Below are 24,134 nucleotides of genomic sequence, written 5' to 3' on the forward strand. Positions count from 1 at the left end.
ACTTTTTATTTTTTGTCCTTAGAACAATCAAAACTTCTTTTTTCCAGCTTTTAGAGCATTGGCTTGAGATGGGAGCAGGATTTCAATATAGGGTGAACGAATGTACCTACAATGAAAATTTAACACCGAACATGTGATCTTGGGTCGGCAAACCTCTATATAATTTTAATTTTTTTGGAAATAGTTGTATTTTAGTAGTGAGGATTTTATGAAACTTGGGGTGCGCAATTGCCCGGACTCAGCCGTTCCTCGGTCCGTCCTTGGCTTTGGCTATAATCTCCCTAAGCATACCGGTAAAAAGATTACTCGACACAGAAGTGTCCGAGGAAGAAAGCATTGGAAACGAGTAGAAGAGCATTGCGTGGTTTTGCCTTTTGCGTGTGTGCCAAGCTCACAATCTCGGAAAAGTCCGTTCACACATACATTTTCAAAATAGATTGTGCATAGATTTTTTGTGTAGCCCATTAAGGGTCTCACACAAACGATCCAAGCCGTTCATTAAATGTAAAATATTTTTTCAAGAGTCCTCAAGAAAAATTAGCTTAATTCGATATCTATAGGTGCTTGATCCAATCATCTAACTTTTCATTTAGATTGTAGAATTATGAAAAGTTAGAAGATTGGATCAAACACTTATAAGTATCGGATTGAGCTGAGTTTGATAGGAGCCCTTAAAAAAATGTTTTACATCTAATGAACGGATTGGATCGTTTGGCTATGGGTCCCACATAAAAATCTGTGCACGATCTGCTTTAATATGTCTGTGTGGGTACAACTGTCCTTTACTAGTAGTGGTAATTGCTATCTGTATTTTCATTTGGCCAATTATAGGTACTTCCAAATTATCATGCGGTATTCCCCATAAGTTAAAGATCGCAATCGCACAACGTGGGTTACCCCTTGTAAACGATATTGTCTCTATCGCATACTTTGTCGCTACGTAAATGATTGACAGTATCACGTATGCATCGCCACGTGGTATTCTGTGAACGTTGAATAATTAAACATTTCGTTTCACTCTTATGTAGTCTTTTATCTATGGTTATCACCCTTTAAAGTTGGACTTAAGTAACATAATGCTCGTGCACGCATGCTAGGGTGGGAGCATGAGTACAAGAGTGAAAGTGCCTTCATAACAATATCCCAATTAAAGAATATCCCAAAGAATTTATTAAAAAATATATATATTGCAAAGAATATGAATTCACGATAGCCCGAGCAAGAATTGAGATCGGAAGTACGTAGAGGACACTTCTAAAGGATTATGTGACTGGACTTTTTAATAAGGTGATATATTGCTTACTCTTGTCTAATCTACACATGTAGTTAGGCCTGTCAATGGACCGGATCCGATCCGAAAAATCCGATCCGGATCCGATAATGTCAATCCGAAATCGGATAATCCGAATCCGGTAATTCAAATACGGATTCGGATCGGATCGGATCGGATTAAATCCGTTATCAATCCGAATCCGAACTTTATTTTTTTTAATTTTTTAATTTTTTAAAAAAAAAAGGGTAAATTTTTAATTTTGAAAAAAAAATGTTTAAGAAGTTGTATTTTTATTTTTACTTTTTATTTTAAATTTTTTTAGATTTTTTTTCAGAAAATAATTTTTTTTGAAAAAAAAATAATTTTTTTTGTGCTAAAATTTCTGAAGTAAAAAAAGTTTTCGGATCGGATTCGGATTTTCGGATCGGATCCGAAGTTTTCGGATTTGGATCCGGATTACCACTATCGGATTTGGGTCTTATCGGATTTGGGTCTTATCGGATCCGGATCGGATCCAAATCTGTCGGATCCGGCCTATTGACAGACCTACATGTAGTAAAAGCAGGAAGTTAGTATCCATTGCCATTTGCTGATTTTCAAGAAAAATAAAAGTTGCAATTGTTAGCTGAATTCCAACCGTGCAAGGTAAGTTTAGTAGCAATATAAATGAAATGGGGCCCACTACGATAAATAATGCAATAACACATAAATCATTATTTGCATACTAAAAAAAGTTTGAATGTGATAAATTGGTACTTGAATTTTGACCGCATGAACGCAAAATACTACTAAGTATTAAAAATGTTTAATATCAACAATGAAGTAGGCTTGTGGGACCCATAATAATGAGAAATGTTTATACATCATAGAACACGGCTGTAAAATATGATTAGCATTTATAAAGAATAAAGGCAAATGATAATGCCACGAGCAAATCTGCTGCTGCCACAAGACTTTACTTGTCCTCCCAATTTTACCCTTCGTATCTTGTCATATATCAGCTTCAATCTCTCTGTCTCTCTCTTTCTCTCTCTCCTGCCTGTAGAAGTAAAACCTATTTTGCTCTCTTTCAGTCCTTTGAACCTACCATGAATCCCAAAAAAACGAGGACTCCTACAAGATTCCCTCCAAACCCGAGACCCCGGGGCACCAGTCGGAGAGTCGGAGACCTACCTACCCTTTCCAATCGCTTTGGTGTGATCGTTCTATTTCTGATTGTACCTTGAATATATATAAACTATACGGGCAACCCAATCCATTAGTCACAATCTATAATCTCATATGCAAATAGTAGATTGGGAAAATGCATACTGCAAATTTCCCCCCTAAATGCCAAACATATATTCGGTCTTGCTATTGTCAGTCCACTAGGCTGACGATAAGTACACTAGAAAACAAGATAAACACGTAATCCTGTGTACTTTTTACACCATTTAATATGCATTCATACACTTATAATTGTCAGTCCATTGGGCTGATTTTAGAATTTTTCAACATATATTCCTATGTTCAATACGTCCTTGGAATGAAGAAGAGGAGAGTGAAACAGAGAATCACATTTTACCACTATGCCTCTCTGCAATTTCTCTCTCTCTCTCTCTCTCTCTCTCTCTCTCTATATATATATATATATATATATATATATATACATATATATCTCATTTTACTTTACAATTATCCCATTTTTTAATGAAAAATACGAAAAAAAAATCATACATAACAAACAGTTTTGTGATGCGATACAAAATTGTTAGTATTTGATTTGAAATGTAATAATGGGCATCTGAAGAAGGCTTATGCGGTACAAAACTGTTGTTATTGAAGAAGGTTAACACACATATATATAGAGGGAGAAGAAATAAAATACTCTAACAAAGAACTTGAGGGTAAAAATGACAAATGTAAGTAAAAATGACAAATGTAGGTAAATGTTCATGGCATTAAACAAAATCCTCGTGGCTACTTTGATTGAAATTAAGTTATTTCGAACTCTATCCTACACGTACTGCTTACCCATCATTGTCTCGTAAACGTGGGTTAACTTTTAAAAAAATCTCGTAAACGTGGGTTAACTTTTAAAAAAATTATTTTCAAAATTTTGACATTATAATTTTTCATCCAAGTAAAGCATAAATCTTCACGTACAAGTACGAGAAGCGTAACGTAACCACCAAGGTGGTAGCGGAGATGGCCAAAAAAGCATATATGGGTGAAAGTCCCTCCCTCTCCACAAAGTCTTGGGTTTGAATCTCGATTGTAGGCAGTAGGGCCCTTGTACAAGATTCTATATAAGAGGGCATTTGACGACTCCACTCGCACTTTAGTGGGTTTATGGTGACATGCTGTCTTGCTCCAAACAATGATTGATTCGTAAAAACGCTCTATGATAATGATCTTAATTGGGACAAGTAGACACTGTTGAACATTCCACAGTGGGTCACGGCTATGAAGGGAAGTTACAATGATCGCTCCTTCTCATCCATTTTTTTTGGCTTAGAAAAAAAAAGGAACGAGAATGTAATGTCGCAAACCCCAAAAATAATTTCAAACAGGTTTTAAGCCCCATTGAGTTAAGGTTCTTATTTTTTATTTTACGAGACATGTCATTCTCTCACGATACATCACCTTTAAATTTAAAAATAAATAAGTACAATAAATAAGTACTTATTTATACTTATTTTTCTTAACGGAACGGATCCTTAGTATCTTTCATCCATACTTTCAAAGGAAAACAGTACAGTTATTAGATGATTTAGGTCCCATTGGCCTAATTTCCTTATTATTTATCTTGATTTTCTAATTTTTCTTGTTAATTTTTCCTTGACAACAGAAACCTTAAAAGTAAAAAGTGAAGGCTAGAAGTTAGACAAAAGCAATGAAAAATTGACAAATCCATTAAGCATTAATTTTTCCAATTCTAGAGATGATATAATAAAATATAGTTCAAAGATAAACTCTCTCAATTTTAAAATGTATTATACAAAAATAAAAAATAATTCTAAGAGAGAAAATAAGTCAACGACTACAACATATATCTCAATCTATATTACACATATATCTTGTTTACCCATCGTTGTCTCACCAGCCCTCGGTTAAATTTTTCATAATCCCTAAAAAAATGAGTTTTTTTACCCCCAAGATATGCCAAAACCAAGGGCGCTATAGATTTTTAGAATCCAAAATAGTACTTATTTTTTGGTAATTTTAAACTAAAAAATAATATATTTACGCAAATAATTTTTTTTGTAATATGAATTTTGTTTGATAGATCTCATTGAGATTTTTTGAACGGTGCAAAAAAAATACAAAATTATTTTTTATTTACATTATTTTTGAGTTTGAAAATGTAAAATAAACTGCTTATTTTTTAAGCAGATGGAACGCGGAATACCAATCTACAACAATCAGGAATGTTCGGGTCAGTTTACGCATTTCTCGACTAACTCACTCTATGATTCTGATTCAATCAAAGGTAGTCCATCCACACCAGAATTGAAAAATTTGCAAAAGAATTATTTCTTACGACATGATTCAAAAAATCGAACCCTAATCAATTGTTTGATAAACAAACCTTCCAACCAAAGTGATTAACCATGCAATGAACACAAATCTAACAAGAGAAAAACATCTTTATCAAGCAGCCAGTAAATAAAGTTTACGATACTCAATCGTGCGTTTACAAAAGTGTTTTGTACGATTTGGATTGAAAACCAACTTTGACCTTATTGTTCAAAATTGAAAAACAGATTTCAATCATTAATTATCAAAATGAACGATTGAGATTGTGCGGAGCCGGGGATAAGATTATCTCATTTAACCATCCCGCGTTACACACAAGCAAAGTGAGTATAGTGCTTTCTTTACTCAACTCTCTCTCTCTCTTCCCCAGTTCAAAAAACTCGACTTTCTTTCTCTCTCCCTCTATACTTTCTATTTCAAAACCACTCTCTGCGGAAGGTTTTTCTGCAAAATTGCCGTGCCACCGACACCATGAATAGCCGCAACGATCCCAACCCCTTTGACGAAGAACAAGTCAATCCATTTTCGGTAACAGCCCTGCCCTCTCACTTCGCTAACTTTTTCCACATTCATAACCGCACCGTGTATCTACCACACACGTCGCAGATCTAGCCACATTTTTGCATTTTAATCTCATTTTTGTTGATCCGTTTTTGATTACCGCGTTTGGTTCGGTTTTTCTTACATGGACAGGTGTATCTTGATTTGGGTGGGTCGATGGGTATTTTGAGGTTATTTTCGGTTAGACATGGGTCTAGATCTGAAAATAGTAGCTTCTGACTGTGGTGGTAAAAATGGTTATGACTTATGAATGAGATTGACTGAATGAATTCTGAGTGCAATAACATTCACCCACCTTATAAGTGGATGAAGAAAAATTCTTCAATATCTGCATAAAATCGGGTATGCTTTGCGGCATAAAGTTGGGTACGGGTGGGATATTTTTTATTCCCAACCGTACGATAAAGGGAGGGGATTTGGGTACGTGTTATGTCCCAAGGCACGACATAGGGTGTTATGCCCGTGCCGTGCTCATTCCATGACCCAAACCGTTCATTTTGTATGACCCAATGAGTATCGCATGAAATCCAGGTTATTTCGACTCCGGTCACCACATAATCGTATCATATTTGTTTTTACGGAATGAAAATTATGTTTATGAGAATTGATGTTTACTTTCTAAAGATAAATGTCTTTAGTACCCGTTTTTGACTGATATAATCATTTGCATGGATGATCTACTCATGGGCTATACCATAGGTCCATATGAACGGTGCAAATTATGAATTGTGCCTGGGATAGGCCCCACAAAGGGTACATCACCCCATGTTGTGCCCAAGCAGGTTCCCATGGCTTTATGGTGTGATGTGTAAAAATTCAAAATATTTGTAAGTCCGTTCCATTTACATGAATATTCATAAAGTCAAGGCAAAAACTCATAACATGCAAATACTACCGATACAACGTTAATTTTTTGTAAGTTTATGTGCAAGTGTGATGATATATTTATGATTTGTCGGAAATCTAATGGGTATGATCAAGTATCAATGATGTCGTGTGTTTTGTTGTTATGTTGATTTTGGCTTCTTTTTTCTTTTAACAGCTTTTATTTTTTATTTTTTATTTTGGGTTCAGTTCGATTTTTTGGATCTTTGTTGGTGCAACCACTGGAAATAAGGTTGTGTGAAATTCTAATACCGGAATTATCTATTCTAATATACCAAGGGAGAACACCTTTTGTTATGAACAATTTTGTTAAGTGGTGTTACAAAAATGATTTCCATGATTGCTCCACAAAAAACCAAGGAAATTTCAACTATCTTATTGTGGCATGAATTAACCGTTGGGAAAAATTATATAAGAATTAAAAACTTAATTAGAAACTCCTCACTAAGCAAATAATTGTTTACGGTTGTAAAAAAGCTGCGCTGAGAGCACATGGAGAATTCCTATATAAAGCAACAAATAATTAGCGCCATCTAGTTATATGGAACTGTAAATGAGACCATTTTGGTTCAGATGTGTTGTCAAGTTATGTTCTATCAATCTATCTGATGTTCTCGGAAATGTGTCATTAGAATTATAATTGCAAGAAAACTGAAAAGATTTTGAGGACAACCCTCGATGGTGAATGCAACATTATTTAAGGTTTGTTAGATAGCTTCCGAAAAGGGAATCTGAAACGGGGCATGGTGATAGTTGTAAGTGAGCTGGTTCGATAATATCATGTCAATCGTGCATAGATGGGCAATTTAGGATCGATCATATAGGTGTTGGAACATATGTGAAGGATTTGAGTCCCACATCACATAAATAGAATAGGGTTGGACCTTAATATACTATTGGGTGGCTCACCACTTACAAAGCTTAAGCTTTTAAGTATACTTGGGTCCTTCAATGTTCATTGGGCCCAAGTGATGTGGTGTGAACTGTGTGGATACTCCCCAACGCATTGGGCCCACGCGCACATGGGGTGAACCTTTGTGGATCAGACTCCTAACAATAGGAAGCTATTCTTTCTGTTGTAAATTACAATCTTAATTTGTGAAGAAGTAGCAACTGTAGAACCTTTGGCGAGAAGTAACTCTGGGGAATCGTGATCATCAAATCTCTTATAATTGAACCATCCGGGTCACCACCTTTCGAGTCTCAGATTAGATTAAAATCATATAATACCACTTTCACCATGACCCTCTGGAGCAATCATTTTGCTGCCACTATTGTTTCTATGCCAGACGTTATAATCGCTTGTCATGCTCCTAGATACCTAGAACCAGAGAGGAAGAAAGCCAGAAGATTAGTGTGGGAGTTTGGCCCATGTGGAGATGAGATTGACTGAAAGATCCAAGATTGATATAGAGATGGAGCATTCAGCACAATTTTCCATTTAAAATTAGAGACCATTTGGAAAAATCCTTCTTAACAAATATAGTTATATAAGTAAGATCTAAATTCCAGCAATGGTTTTGTACTACATATATCTAATGCTCCATAGGGAGAAGCAGGCAACAACAACCTGGTGCTATGAGAAGGAGCTAGGGCAAGATTCGTTGGTGTCCTTCGCACTACTTATAGGTTCCAGTTTTTATGACCCATGGAATGACATGTTTTTGGGTCAAGAAAAGAGAAACAGGAAAAAGAGATCTTGAGACATGAAAGGTGTCCTTTGGCTGGAGTGCTTGCTTGAATCTAGCTAGTCCCACTAAAATGGAATAAACTAGTGCTTTATATGCGGAATGGCTACAACCTAATGAAGAAGTCTGGAGCAGCTGTGGGAGGCTGGGAGCTCACTGCTGGTGAGGGATTTAATGTGAAGAAAGCATTCTTTTGTTGATTCCTGTAATTAAGTCGATGGCATGCTACAGGTTGTTAGGTTATCTACGGGTACAAAATCATGCTTTGGGGACCCAAATGAAATTAGAATTTGGCTGCTCAACAACAGTTGGACCAAAGTTGATGATAACTACGAATTAACGCTAACATATCTTAGATTTTTTTTATCTAGAAGTCTATGACTTTATGAAAAAACAAATGGCCATTTGTCAAAGACAAACTACTGATAACACGATATATGCTTCTATAAACGAGCATATATGTTTGGTTCCCTACGTTGAAAGAGTTGGAAGCCCGGGTGCTGTTTATAAGATGCTTCCTCTCGGGTGCCAAACCACAATGGGGACATGGGAAAGGATGACTTTGCTTAGATGAAGCTCATGATCTTTGCATTGCTATTTTTTCATATATTGTAGTTATCAACTGGAATACAACTTATTGGCAACTTTTGATGTAATCATGTTTGGTAAGAGGGAGAATAGCTTTAGGGATAATGTAGAAATGTGGGCCCTAACAATAACAGCATTTAAGAGGGTTGTCTGTAACTGTAACAAGACAGATGTTGTACTGTTGGATAGTCTCCTTTATCTAGCTGAACATCCCTGCTTTACATTTTCAGGTTATTGTAAAAGCATTTGTAGATTCTGGATTTAAGAGACAGAAGAAAGGTTCTAGATTTATGGAATGAAAAGTCTGCTTGTATTTTGAAGTTGTGGTTTTCTGAAAAATAGGCACTGAAAGTTTTGATCTACTAAAGGTTTTTTACTGATTCGTTATAGAGAAATGGCATGGTGTTGTAATTGTGAAGCTTTATGAGGACTTGAACAGAGGTTCTGAATTTGAAATGGTTTTGGGTTTTTCCCCTGGGGAAGAAAATGGAATATTGGTACCCCAAGGAAGTAGAGCTTTCATTGTGGTTTTGGGTTGCTAGGGCTCAATATGGGCCCACATATACATTGTTATTTGTGAAAGCTTTGAAGGAAACCATAGTTCACCTCATGATTATCTACCCATTGCAGAATGTTTTAATCACCAAATCTGAATCACACTTTAAAAATTTCACTGTAATAGTAATGTAAAAATCGTTGTCAAAACTGGTTTGTGTGCATAGTTGAGTAACTTTTGCTTTTAGGTGTAGAACTGCAGATACATGCATAATTACATGAACTTGTGATTGGCCCTGGGCCAGTCCTTAGTGGAGTTTAAATTAATTTAACGGTCGAAAACTTGTTATTTGTTCTCTCTGTAAGTAACTAGTTGATGTATCATTGCCTAAGCTGCTTCATAGAAGTACATTTTGCTTTTTAATCTTTTTTTTTTTTTTTTTGGAATTCATGGTTGAATCGTGCAATTTGGATTTAACATCTTTTTTTTTGCATGTTGTATTCATTTAATTGGATTATCATGCCATCCCAACTGTCATTGCAGAATGGCAGTGCTGCTCCTGGATCAAAGTCACGCATTCCCCAGATGGTTGCTCAAACTCTGGGTTTTGGCCAAAAACATGATGCAAATGTTGATATACCATTGGATACAATGAATGTATGAAATGTTAGAGTATATCATAAATTTTCCTGTGATTGTATTGTGAGCACTGAGTTGCATAACATGTGGTGTGAAATGGCAGGATGGTAAGAAAAAGGAGAAGGATCTTGCTACTTGGGAAGCAGATCTGAAAAGGAGGGAACGAGTTAGTTCTTCAGTCCTTCTATTAAGCATATGTTGCCAATGTAACTTATAGCTTTGTCTTTCTTTTTTGGATTGCAAATTGTCTCATGTCCTTAAGAATAGCAATCCGACTACTTTACAAAATGATGATGACTCATTGAGATGTTTCCATATATCTTGGTCACGCATTTACGCTGTAGTACATGTCATCTCTAAATGTTACAATGCACCGCATAGGACCTATGTTACCAGAGAACGCTATTACCCTAGCAAATTACTTTGGTTATGAACTTTCCAAAACATGGTACACTACCGTTCAGCGATCCAAAGCGATCCCACAATTTTTCCCCAAATTGCTAGCTTACTATGGTAAAGATCAAGGGAATTTGGAATTTCAGTGAGAGAAAATGTTAAAATTTCATTATGCTCCTAGAACTGTTTTTTGTATGAATATAATTTGACAAATAATACTTAGTTTCTCTAGATGTCTTTTGCTTGGAAGAGTTGGTTCTTAGTTTTGTCATCCATGGAAGCCTACCCCTAGCGTACCACAATTTAAGCATGTGGCGTACCCCATTCCTGTTCCCGTTCCTCATACCGATACGATTCGCGTTCCATGTAACATAGCCTAGGACACTCGAGTGAGAGTTTGAGGTAAGCGTGTCCCTCATCTGATGATGCAGGGGACAGGGCCTACACTTTTAGTTGTAAACATTCACCTTTATTTTGTAGCCCAGATCATGATTCAAGTTTATGGTTAAACGTCATAAAACTCACATTATGCATGGAATATCTATGACACATTGTAAACAGCATTTAACTGCACAGAATAAGAAATATATAGAGTATATGTTTTCTGTTTCCGTATCCTTGAGATGGAAATTAGATAAATTTGACACTTATTGTGTACCTGAACCCAACACATGAGTTCATGTAAGATAGCTTTTAAGAATATATATACTTGTCCTAGGTAGAAGTAGAACTGATGTGTCATGCGTGTTATTTTTTCCAGGAAATTAAGCGCAGGGAAGATGCTGTTGCCAGTGGTAAGCCATGAGATTAAGTCCAAGTGATGTTCATATCTTTGAGAGTAGTTTTGTTTGCTTTCCTGGATGGTGGTTTTTGCTAATTTGAGTCTTCCTACATTGCATTTCAGCTGGTGTCCCCGTAGATGATAAGAACTGGCCTCCATTTTTTCCAATCATTCATCATGACATAGCCAATGAAATCCCTGTACATGTTCAGAGGTTGCAGTATTCGGCTTTTGCAAGTTGGTTAGGTATGGGATCATTGAGCTCTTTAGATTGGTGCATTTGTCACTTGGACTAAGTTTCTTCCCAATTTAAATTAATCTGAGATAATTCCACATTGGGAGTGATTGACAATGGCAAAATTTTCAGCACATTAGCATCCTGTTAGTTATTGTACATGTCTTGTCCAATACAGAATTTGTATCCTGGAAATCCTTGATCTTTGCTAACTTAAATGCCTTCTTCATTCTGCATTTTTTGTTATATATTAGCATTCTGTTTGTTGGTTATTATGAAGAGTTGTGCAATCCACGCTTCCCTGGAAATCCTTTGCAGCATAAATGTTTTCTGCCTTTTGCATCAGCTACCACAATAAACACGCAGATTATTGAACTCTATATTGTCAGTTTGTTTAGTAGATTATGTCTTCATTCTGGATTATTTTTTTTCCTATTTTGTTCTTTCCGTTACTTCATTTTGGTATGTCAGCTCTGAGGCTGGATCATTCAAATTTGGATGATAAGCTTTGGTAAAAAGACTTCTGTAGTATTATATAATATATATAAATTCGTCTTGTTCCATTCTTGCCCCTTCCATGAATTAATTTTCTCCCTTTTCACAAATTGCCATTGCAGGTATAGTTCTTTGCCTTGTATTTAATGTTGTTGCTGTGACAGTATGTTGGATAAGAGGTGGAGGTAAGGTTTTTAATGTTTGATTTCGTATAGAGTTTAAGCATCTAAAAAATATTGACATGATACAATATAGAGCTTTTGAGTTATGAAATGGTTTCACTATCTCCAGGTGTAAAAATCTTTTTCCTGGCAACGATCTATGCTCTACTCGGATGCCCCTTATCATATGTTCTATGGTATAGGCCACTTTATCGTGCAATGAGGTATTCAACTGTGCCTTCTTTTGGTTTTTCATTCTCTGACTTCACCTATGCCACTTCTGGAGGTTCCAAATTCATATGTACTTTGTTCTTTATTTGTAAAGGGGGCTGTGGGCGGCTTTCTTTACGATTGAAATTCATCCATGCTAAAAAGTGGTAGACTGGCAGGTGCCCCCTGCCCGTAACCCCTCAAACTGGAAGGGGCTCCAATGGATGCAGTTCTAAGTATTGAAACTTATAGCATTTATAAAATATCATATGGTATTATGGTGTATCAATATGGGAGCTTATGGATAGCTACATGATGATTAACTTGTTGAAAGGTTTTTATATTTTGATACAACACAAAAGTTCTGGACAGAGTGCTGATAGATGTAGAATGTGACTCTGTTTCCACACTGCAGGACGGACAGTGCACTAAAGTTTGGCTGGTTTTTCATGTTCTACATGGTGAGTCTGGTCATGGACTGTGATAGTTTACCGCTTCTTGGAGTTTGACTTTTGTTTCTTTGTGTTTGACATAACTGGAATTTGCAGCTTCACATTATTTTTTGCATATTTGCGGCTATTGCTCCTCCTATCGTCTTCCACGGGCAGTCATTGACGTAAGTTCTATTGACTTAAGTTTTTGAGTTTAAGGAACTAATTTCTTAGGAGGTGATCTGATAGCATTTTATTTTTCAGTTTAAGCATTCATGTTGATTCATTGTGATATTTTTGTTGCAATTTAGCTGGGAATGTTTCCTGCTTAGTTTTTCAAGTTCATCATCAGAACTCTAGGCAGTTCTACACGTGTCTTTAATGTCTTGTGGTGTATCATTGTTTAATTAACAAATAACATGACAGATGAGACAGCAATTTTATGGTCACTGTATTTGAAATTCCTTTCTAAAAGAGAAAGGGAAACATCCTTGTTCGACTCTTGGTTTATTTCATACTGTGTTTTTTCTTCGTCGCTCGTCAGGAACTGAATTGTAGGTGTAGCTGAACAAGATCTAATAATCTCAATTTTTCTGATTCTTTAAAGGTGTTAGTCGTCAGTTTTATCATGATAGTTTGTAACTTTGTCAAAACTTACCCAATACAAAAGATTTCTACTATGAAACCTTTTCTGCTTTTTACCAAATTAAGAGTGCTTTGGACCTTTTACATATGCCTTCTGGTTATTCTGTACTTATGGTTCCTTAGTTCCTACCAATGTTGATGGGTTAAGGGGTAAGGGCCCATAGCCCCATACTCTTTAAGATTCAGGTTGTAGGCGTATGCCATAAACTGCTCCTAGTCCTGAACTCTTGATTCTTCAGTCATTTTGGGTTCTTCAAGAAGGCGTCATAGTACTTTAATGTTCAGAGACTGTCGGTGATTGAGCTCTGTAGCCAACCCAGTGCATCGATTTAGACACTGAATTTATCTTGCTTTACAAATTTTTTAGTCTTGGTGAACAAAAAACTAGAATAAAATTTTGTTGGTTGGAAATACAAACGGGAATGCTTTTGGGATTAATTCTTCAGTATTATACTCATTCTGCAGCTTTAATAATTACTTGTATCAAGAATATGAGATTTTGTTGCTTACTCGTGTCCTTTGATATTTTTAAGTAATCCATTGCTCTCTCCTTTTCCAATCTCAGGGGAATTCTTGCTGCAATTAATGCCTTCTCTGACCATATTTTGGTGGGGGTAAGTTATATTATGAGCCTGATAACATTCGCTTTTTCTTTTTAATACAGTTATGATGTATGTGCTCATGCTCATGCAACTTATTATTTTCTTGCACTTGGATCTTTTTCGGAGTGATATGGTTATGGCAGATGGTAGCACTAAGTGTAGGAGTGTATCCAAATTGACTTTGGAGGTGGTAGTTTGAGGAGACCTAGGTTTCTTGGATATCACGGAATACAAAACCCTCGACAGTACTCAATGGAGACAATGGATTCATGTAGCCAATCTCAATTGATTAGAACTTAAGGCTCGGTTTGTTTTGGATCTGTTGTAGAAGCCATTTTCCCCCCTTTTGAATGGCTACCTCTTGTTGCCCCCTTTCTAACACGTCTGTCTATTCATGCAACCTTTTGTAATGCTGGACAACATCTAAGCCAACATGACTTGATTTCATGTATTATTGTGCTTAGAATGCCTTAAACGATGTAAGGAATTAAGGTCATACGTGTTTTTCTTTTTGCTTTTCTTGCTACGACTTCTGGTATTTATTGTATGGATACAGGTACAACTAATGTAACTTTGTTTTCTTGCAGATTTTCTACTTGGTCGGATTTGCCCTGTTTTGCTTGGAGTCACTTTTAAGCTTGTGGGTTCTTCAGGTTAGCTACAGAAAACTTGAAATATCCTTTCAGTTGTAAAACTCTTAGCTATGTGCACATTGTGATTTATTTAATTTTCCTCCATTGTGATAGTAATGAATCATCTAAGAATTCCAAGAATTCATAGATAGGACTGCCCTAGTCTTTCTGACAACAATATCTTATGGTACCTATTAGGGGATATTTGTGTATTAGTGAGTGAGGGTAACTTAGTCTTAGGTTGTCTTCCACTTTCAAAAAAAGTATTTTTTTTTTTCAAACGAAGGTAATTTCAAAGTCAAATATAATGAAAATGAAAATTATTTTTTCAATTTTTTTTTGCACCGTTTAAAAGATCTTAATGAGATCTATCAAACAAGATCTATATTGGTAGGAAAATTATTTGCGGAAACACATGATTTTGGAGCTTAAAATTACCTTCTTTTTCTAAAAGTTCTTTTTCCAAGAAACCGAAACACCCCCTTAGTCATTTTGTATCTTGTTCTCATACACTATATATATCAATAATATGTGTGTTAGGTTAATTAACACACTAAACACTGTTCTTTTCTCTCAAACACCATGGTGTGAGAGCCAAATCCTAAGCTTTATCCACCACCCTCGTCGATGCCGTCACGATCCATGCCACCATAGCCCTCGTTGACTATGGTCGCTGCAAACCCTAGCCACCACCCCAACGTCATGACTCGTGATGCATACAGTGGATTCATTCTCTCTTCGGCTACCAAAAATTAGTTTAAGAATATGCTTATTAATTCGAAGTTCATTAAACCAAACCAAACCGAGCCTTATGTCCCAATCACTTGGGGTCGTCTACATAAATCCTTTTCCTCTATTAATTCGAAGTTCATTAAACAGGAAAAAATATTACGTAAAGTTTATCTAACCATGAAGGTAAAATCATTGGTGTGTACAGAAATAAGTTGGTGTGATATGTTTCCACGTTTGAGTTATTGGTTTGTATAGTTGATTACTTAAACTCTCTCTTGTTCTGTTTTGCAGAAAGTTTACATGTACTTCCGTGGTAACAAGTGATGCGTGAACCTGGGTAGTGTTCCATTCAGATGTTTGGTGTTACCATTTGTTGAGCTCTTCAGCATATTCCTTCCATCCTCCATTGTCATCCTTTCATCACTGAGGTAGTTGATTGCCTTTGAGAGAGTGATTGACGTGGTATATATATTGTTCTTTTTTCATGTTACATTCGAAGAATATTTTTTTGTTCAACCATTGAAGGACCTTGTGTGTTCTCATTTGTTAGGTTCGCTTCATGCTTACTAGTTTTGTTGCTTTCTTTCAACACACCATTGGTACAAAATATTATTGGCCGCAATTGATCACGGCATTAATGGATTCCTTGATATAAGAATTTTGTTACTTTATTCCCTCGTATTTGTGAATGTCTGATCTTCAAAACATGTCTTTGGGCACCTTACTCATATTTCTGATTGGTTGTAAATGATGGTCCTTCCATCCATATAACTGCCAGCATAATATACCAGGAAGGGTTAGCCGCGGATTAAACAAAATGCTGAGTTTGGACACGCGGTTAGCATGTTGGTGTGAATTTTCCTTGGAAAATCTACGAATTTGAAAAATCGTTCACTTTGACAAGGCTTATTGAGGATTACCATTTGTTGGATCTTTTTGTTTTAAGTTCTGCTTTGAAGAAATCGGTTATAGGACCTATCTACTCTTTCCTTGGAGAAGTAAACAGTTGTATATTTTTGTCCTCAACCATCCCTCTTACATTAATGGGCTTCATGCTGGTTGCAGCCTAATATGCTTGTCTACAGTTCTTCTAGTCTAAAATTTAATCCCGAATTTACGGGATAAAGGTTATAGCTATGGAAATGTTTTTAATTAGGACCCCTGCAAGTGGGTGATAGAATTGGTTCTCCAGGATTAGTTCAGGTGCGCGTAAGCTAGTCCGGACACCTGAGCTATCAAACAAAAAATGAAGCCATGGAAATGTTTGGCTATGAGATTTATATGGGTTTGGTTAAGAAAAGTAGTTTCTTTCCATCGATCATCTTCTATTGCCTTCTGGGAAATACTAGTGTTGAGGAAGTACCATAAAAGAAAATGTGCTGAGAAGTATGTTGGTAATGGAAACGAAAGGCGTCTGGATCCTTTCATGTTAGAGGACATCATGAGATCTTCTCCTGAGCAGTGCGTGCCTCTGCTTGAGATCTCTCCCATTTAGCCAATCAACGGTTCCGATTGCAATTTCATTGAATGAACTAAACATCGCGTCGGTTTGAGCCTCGGGCAGAAAAGGAAAAACCCCAAAACAGGATGAGCTTCCACACAATTTCATGAACTCTCAGTTTAAACATTATGGAATTCACATTCTTCAATCAATCAAGAATAAGTAACCCAAATTAGGTTTACTTCCTCATTAGTCATTACCATTGTTTTATTCCTAAACCTTTAGAGAGATCAAGACCGAGTCACCCAAATACTGATATATGTGATATATGAATTCCATGACAAATGATGAAGAGAGACTTTGCGGCCCATTCATTTCGGATATGATACTTTTCACTTGTACTTATTTACTTATTATTACTCGTAATTGTCAGAAACCTCAAGGGAGGTCAGTGAAATTTACCCTATTATTAAACAATCCAATTTTACTGGATTTTTCTTTCTTTCTCAGGCTATTAATTAAGGCTTGAAGTGATATAGATTTGGTGTGTCTATATGTATGTATATATCTATAACTTGCTTGGGAAAAAGTTGTAGGTAAAGAGGGGCAAATTTGAATTTCAATCTATACATACTCTTCCATGGGACAATCCACATTCCTCAGTCAAAAGAAAGACAAGATTACACACTCTTGTGTACTGGTTCACTTTTTCTATCTCCAGAGGGAAGCTATTTCCTTATCATTAGTATAATCTAGCAACCAACAAAACCACAAATAAAGTGGTAAATCTTCACTGAGGCTGTTCCAAAAACACAAATGGAAAATAGAGTGTAAATTTGATGTTGTGGGGTTATCCATCCTTCCATTCATCAACGGGTGAATGAGCATGTCCTGATCTATCCTTTCTCCCATGAGAGCTAACAGTGAAATGAACAACTCGGGCACTTTGATACCTAAGTAAGTAAAAAATAGGTATAGAGACTCGAGATTACAACATACTTTCAGGTTCCATCTTGTAGCTAGCAGCTTGGCCTCTTAGCTAGCATCTTGTGCCTGGCTCATGTCGTCATAACAGCTTTGTAGTTGTGACGTCATGATGACATTGCCGAGTGCCATGTTGGCAGTCACCATGTGGTTGAGCCGTGCCACCTTGGCATCCACATGGTGCCAACTAGAACAGATGTGCATGGTGGACTGCGTTTGATCCAGTAGAATTCGGCCCAATAGCCCATAACCACGGACTAGGCTCAGTTCCCCTAGCCCAGCCTTGCGCGTGGCTCCAGGCAAGCCCTGTCAAACGTCTGTCAGCCCATCAACCTGTGATGACATGGACCTATTCACTCGCTCGGTTCACGTACCCTTTATTCGGTCCACTACAGATATTCATACCAAAGTGCTGTTCGTTTCCCTCAGGTTTCTGTTTTGGAGATGGATGGCCAATTTGACAGATTAGATGAGCTGATTTGCGTTGAGAGCCATCTCAGTAAAATCTCCACCAATTTCTACGGTGAAGTCACTCAACAAATGTTTATATAGAGGTGGATTTGTGAAACAACAGTGGAAGATGGATCAGAGGTAGAAGAGATGCATTTTGTTGGGATCCTTGCATAACTACCATTCACAATGTGAAGGATCTTAATCACTTCTTTTTAGCAGTTGTTTCAAAATCCATCATGATAAAACTCCCGAGCTCAATGTCGAAATTCATATGTGGCCTATTAAATCTGATTTCAAGCTATTTTTACTGATAATGTCAGATCCCTTTGTTTGAAAGCTTCTCTCTCAAATGGAGTCCAGTCGTTTTCTCAGACGACTTAGCAGTAAACTCTAGAGAAGTTTAGGTACTAGACCTGCTAAGATACCTAGGCCAACGCACATTTGCAGCCATCTTAGCAAGTTCTCAACCATTTGCCAACTAGAGAAAATCTACATCACCGAGGGAAATCACAATGACCACACACTACAATTCACAGCAGCAGTATGAAGAAAAGGTAATAACAAAACAAGATGATGCATTTTCTACTGCCACATAACCATAATTGATAATTCAATTCAACAAGTTTTACCACTTTTCTCCTACATATGACAAATAAAACATTGATAATGAGGTTATTCTGCAGTTTTTCACATCATAACCGGGGAATCATACATTGAGCAGGCTTAATGGTTACTGTTGTGTACCGTTGTAGGAAGTATAATTGGTGTATACTGTTTGTACTTGTACTATTGGTGTGAAAGTCTAGGTAGCAGTAGGTGATGTATAATTGGTCTTTACTATTCAAGTAAAGACTATGTGTTAAAGTGTCGTACTAATAGCCTGATGTAAATAGTAAAGTTATATTATTGAAACTTTGTGTAATGATGTGTGGTGTAATATAAAGTGTAGTAGTGTTCTCCGGAAGACATGGCTCTGGTACCAATTTTACAGACACGAAGTGGGTACAAACACTAAGTAGGTTAGGATCGTAGAAAGAACACAAAAAGGAATTATAAGAACATAAGAGACTGGAATATTATTGCAAACACTGACTGGCTTTCTAACTTGATTTACAACAGTGGAGAACCCTCCTTTTATAGGCATAAGGAGGGGACGTTTACATCATCACATATCATTACACAAAGTACCAATAATATAACTTTACTATTTACATCAGGCTATTAGTACGACACTTTAACACATAGTCTTTACTTGAATAGTAAAGACCAATTATACATCACCTACTACTACCTAGACTTTCACACCAATAGTACAAGTACAAACAGTATACACCAATTATACTTCCTACAACGGTACACAACAATAATCACCAATAATTTCACCCCCTCCAGAAAAGAGGAGAACACTACTACACTTTATATTACACCACACAAAAGAGACAGCTGGTATGAGCACGTGATTATCACTGTGGATCATCTGAACTACTTTCTTCATCTCTGTCAGTCAAGTGATACTAGGTCAAAAGATAGCGAATATTTTGGCGCCATTCTTCCGGATAAGTATCATTGAATTTCCAGTTTGCAGTTTCATAATCGAGGAGAGATGAGGGAACTTTTGCAGGTGTCAATCCATTGAGTGAACACAGTGTTTGAGTCATGATCAGATAATTTCCATTGTGAGTCTGGATGTCCTGAGACTCTTGATATGCAGAGAGGATTATAGTGTGATACTCCTTTCGCCAAGTGATAGAACCATCAGGATTAGGAAGACATCTGTTGTTGCGAGTTGTCCAAAAAGCAAATTGAAAGTCTTCGTCTGGACCTGTGGGAACTTGTCTGATCTTTTGTTGCCAGTAGGGTATGCTTCCAAAAAGAAGGAGAAATTTCAAAAAGAAATCTTCTGGAGGTTGAACTTGATTGAACGCCGCATGAGCCAGATAGACCAAGACTGCTGATTTATTAAAACAGACACTTATAGTATACACATCGACTAAATACCACAAGAGAAGATAGGCTTCTTTTTTGAAATAAAAGATATTATGGTAGGACACTTCAAACTGGGTGAGAAAAGGATAGACAGGATGGAAGGGTAGACCTTTTTTGGGACCTTTCATCAAGACCATATTTGAAAATACAGAGATGTTGAAGGTTTTGACACATTTGAACACACCTAGAAAGAAGGGTTAACTCTAAAATATGACATTGAAGGTGGACAGGAAAATTGACTGGATGGAAACAGGAAATCATGGAAAAACAACCAGGAACAAAGGAATGTGGTTTTGTTTTTGAAAACTGGTTGATTTCTTTTTTGAGCCTTGATAGAAAATCATGGAGGACATTTGTTTTTCCTTTTATGTGAACAGCATCAAAACTCCAATTGGAAAACCAATTTGCCCATCTGAGTAACTGTGCTTTTGGGAGGTGCTTCTGTTTAAACTTGAGCATGCTGGGAAAACTCATCATATCAATCTCAATTAGGAAATGATGACCGATTAGATGAAATTCAAACTTCTCAATGCTCTTTTTAATTGCCAGAATTTCTTTGTAAGTAGAGTGATAATGAAGCTCTGCTGGAGGAAAAGATTTATTGTTAGGTTTTGATATTCTCTAAAATCTCAGCAAAGTTTCCTGGCTCAAAAAAGGTTTGAAATACAAAAACTACTTGTTACCCTGAACTACCCAACCAAATCTCTTTTCCATAGAAAATTTTTCCTCCATCAAAGAAGCCATAATCCAAACTTCCTGTGCTGAATCCCATTCCCAATTCCTCACCAAATGCCCAAACCCACTTTGGAAAAATCCAAATTTCTTCATTTCTCTTCCCTTTAAGAAAAATGAAGACATTAATCCCACCAAAGCCACCCATCATAGAATGAACCTAGAACACTACCAGCTTGCTCTTCAAGAACTCCAGCAACTTCAATCAGAAGGTTTGATTGAGCCCACAACCTCTCAGTGGGCAAGTGAAGCATTTTATGTCAACAAAAGAACAGAGCAGATAAGAGGAAAGTTTCGCCTGGTTATCAACTACCAACCTCTTAATCATTTTCTGCAGGATAACAAGTTGCCTCTTCCTCGGAGAAGTGTTCTTTTTGCAAACTTGCCTAAAGCTCAAATTTTCTCAAAGTTTGACTTGAAAGCAGGTTTTTGGCAGCTGGGCATCCATCCAGATGATCGCCCTAAAACTGGTTTTTGCATTCCAGATCACCACTTCCAATGGTTAGTCATGCCTTTCGGATTGAAAACAGCTCCATCCTTATTTCAAAAGGCCATGATTCGGGTATTTGCTCCTATTCTATCCTCAGCCCTTGTCTACATTGATGATATCCTATTTTTTTCTTCAGATATTGAGTCTCATGTTGTCCTACTACAAATTTTCCATTCCCTAGTCCAAACCCATGGTATCATGCTCTCAGAGAAAAAAATGTTTCTTGCTCAACCAGAAATTGATTTTTTAGGGATGCATATCTCTAAAGGTCAATATACCCTTCAGCCTCATATAGCCTCCCAACTTGATCATTTTTCAGATGAAAATCTCACAGTCAAACAAGTTCAACAGTTCCTTGGAATTGTTAACTATATGGCTGATTTTATTCCCAACCTGGCCCAATACCGAACTCCTCTCTCAGCTCTACTAAAGAAAACCCCTCCTTCTTGGTCAGCCTTTTGTACCAAAGCTATAAAAGACCTCAAAGCCATAGCCAAAACTCTTCCTCCATTAACCATACCTTCAGATGGAAAGAGAGTCCTTCAGACAGATGCCTCTGATCTATATTGGGGACCAGTTCTTTTGGAAAAAAACACATATCAAAAGCGCAGAATTTGTGGATACAAGAGTGGCGCATTCTCTCCAGCAGAGCTTCATTATCACTCTACTTACAAAGAAATTCTGGCAATCAAAAGGAGCATTGAGAAGTTTGAATTTCATCTAATCGGTCATCATTTCCTAATTGAGACTGATATGATGAGTTTCCCCAGCATGCTCAAGCTCAAACAGAAGCACCTCCCAAAAGCACAGTTACTCAGATGGGCAAATTAGTTTTCCAATTGGAGTTTTGATGTTATTCACATAAAAGGAAAAACAAATGTCCTCCCTGATTTTCTGTCAAGGCTCAAAAAAGAAATCAACCAGTTTTCAAAAACAAAACCACATTCCTTTGTTCTTGGTTGTTTTCCCATGATTTCCTGTTTCCATCCGGTCAATTTTCCTGTCCATCTCCAGTCTCATATTTTAGAGTTAACCCTTCTTTTTAGGTGTGTTCAAATGTGTCAAAACCTTCAACATCTCTGTATTTTCAAATATGGTCTTGATGAAGGTCCCATAAAAGGTCTACCCTTCCATCCTGTCTATCCTTTTTTCTCACCCAGTTTAAAGTGTCCTACCATAATGTCCTTTATTTCAAAAAAGAAGCCTATCTCCTCTTGTGGTATTTAGTCGATGTGTATACTATAAGTGTCTGTTTTAATAAATCAGCAGTCTTGGTCTATTTGGCTCATGTGGCGTTCAATCAAGTTCAACCTCCAGAAGATTTCTTTTTGAAATTTCTCCTGCTTTTTGGAAGCATACCCTACTGGCAACAGAAGAGGAAGCATACCCTACTGGCAACAAAAGATCAGACAAGTTCCCACAGGTCCAGACGAAGACCTCCAATTTGCTTTTTGGACAACTCGCAACAACAGATGTCTTCCTAATCCTGATGGTTCTATCACTTGGCGAAAGGAGTATCACACTATAATCCTCTCTGCATATTAGGAGTCTCAGGACATCCAGACTCACAATGGAAATTATCTGATTATGACTCAAACACTGTGTTCACTCAATGGATTGACACCTGCAGAAGTTCCCTCATCTCTCCTTGATTATGAAACTGTAAACTGGAAATTCAATGATACTTATCAGGAAGAATGGCGCCAAAATATTCGTTATCTTTTGACCCAGTATCACTTGACTGACAGAGATGAAGAAAGTAGTTCAGATGATCCACAGTGATAATCACGTGCTCATACCAGCTGTCTCTTTTGTGTGGTGTAATATAAAGTGTAGTAGTGTTCTCCTCTTTTCCGAAGAGGGTGAAATTATTGGTGATTACTGTTGTATACCGTTGTAGAAAGTATAATTGGTGTATACTGTTTGTACTTGTACTATTGGTGTGAAAGTCTAGGTAGCAGTAGGTGATGTATAATTGGTCTTTACTATTCAAGTAAAGACTGTGTTAAAGTGTCGTACTAATAGCTTGATGTAAATAGTAAAGTTAAATTATTGGTACTTTGTGTAATGATGTGTGATGATGTAAACGTCCCCTCCTTATGCCTATAAAATGAGGGTTCTCCACCATTGTAAATCAAGTTAGAAAGCCAGTCAGTGTTTGCAATAATATTCCAGTCTCTTGTGTTCTGGTCATCAACTACCAACCTCTTAATCATTTTCTGCAGGATAACAAGTTCCCTGTTCCTCGGAGAAGTGTTCTTTTTGCAAACTTGCCTAAAGCTCAAATTTTCTCAAAGTTTGACGTGAAAGCAGGTTTTTGGCAGCTGGGCATCCATCCAGATGATCGCCCTAAAACTGGTTTTTGCATTCCAGATCACCACTTCCAATGGTTAGTCATGCTTTTTGGATTGAAAACAGCTCCATCCTTATTTCAAAACGCCTTGATTCGGGTATTTGCTCCTATTCTATCCTCAGCCCTTGTCTACATTGATGACATCCTACTTTTTTCTCCAGATATTGAGTCTCATGTTGTCCTACTACATATTTTCCATTCCCTAGTCCAAACCCATGGTATCATGCTCTCAGAGAAAAAAATGTTTCTTGCTCAATCAGAAATTGATTTTTTAGGGATGCATATCTCTAAAGGTCAATATACCCTCCAGCCTCATATAGCCTCCCAACTTGATCATTTTTCAGATGAAAATCTCACAATCAAACAAGTTCAACAGTTCCTTGGAATTGTTAACTATATGACTGATTTTATTCCCAACCTGGCCCAATACCGAACTCCTCTCTCAGCTCTACTAAAGAAAACCCCTCCTTCTTGGTCAGCCTTTTGTACCAAAGCTGTAAAAGACCTCAAAGCCATAGCCAAAACTCTTCCTCCATTAACCATACCTTCAGATGGAAAGAGAATCCTTCAGACACTTAGTGTTTGTACCCACTTCGTGTCTGTAAAATTGGTATCAGAGCCATGTTTTTCATTCTAGTTTAAACCCTCTTCTAGGAACTTCTTTTCCAAAACTACTTCAAATCTTTTCTAAAAGAAAAACTTGAAGTGTTTTTCCTTTTATGTGAA

The 24,134-nt window shown here is 36.9% G+C and overlaps 1 protein-coding gene across 1 annotated transcript; it reads left to right on the forward strand.

Annotated features, from left to right (window-relative positions):
- Positions 1-5,128: 5,128 nt before the first annotated feature.
- On the forward strand, positions 5,129-15,640 carry LOC131307879 (secretory carrier-associated membrane protein 4). The gene is made up of 12 exons (XM_058334604.1): positions 5,129-5,320; positions 9,554-9,667; positions 9,753-9,815; positions 10,806-10,839; positions 10,950-11,072; positions 11,679-11,741; positions 11,848-11,941; positions 12,343-12,388; positions 12,476-12,543; positions 13,569-13,617; positions 14,193-14,258; positions 15,261-15,640. Exons 1-12 carry the CDS (start codon positions 5,264-5,266, stop codon positions 15,291-15,293), a joined length of 810 nt encoding a protein of 269 aa, XP_058190587.1. The 5' UTR covers positions 5,129-5,263; the 3' UTR covers positions 15,294-15,640.
- Positions 15,641-24,134: the final 8,494 nt, after the last annotated feature.

This window comes from Rhododendron vialii, chromosome 11a, assembly GCF_030253575.1.
Source record: "Rhododendron vialii isolate Sample 1 chromosome 11a, ASM3025357v1".
Taxonomy (NCBI): Eukaryota; Viridiplantae; Streptophyta; class Magnoliopsida; order Ericales; family Ericaceae; genus Rhododendron; species Rhododendron vialii.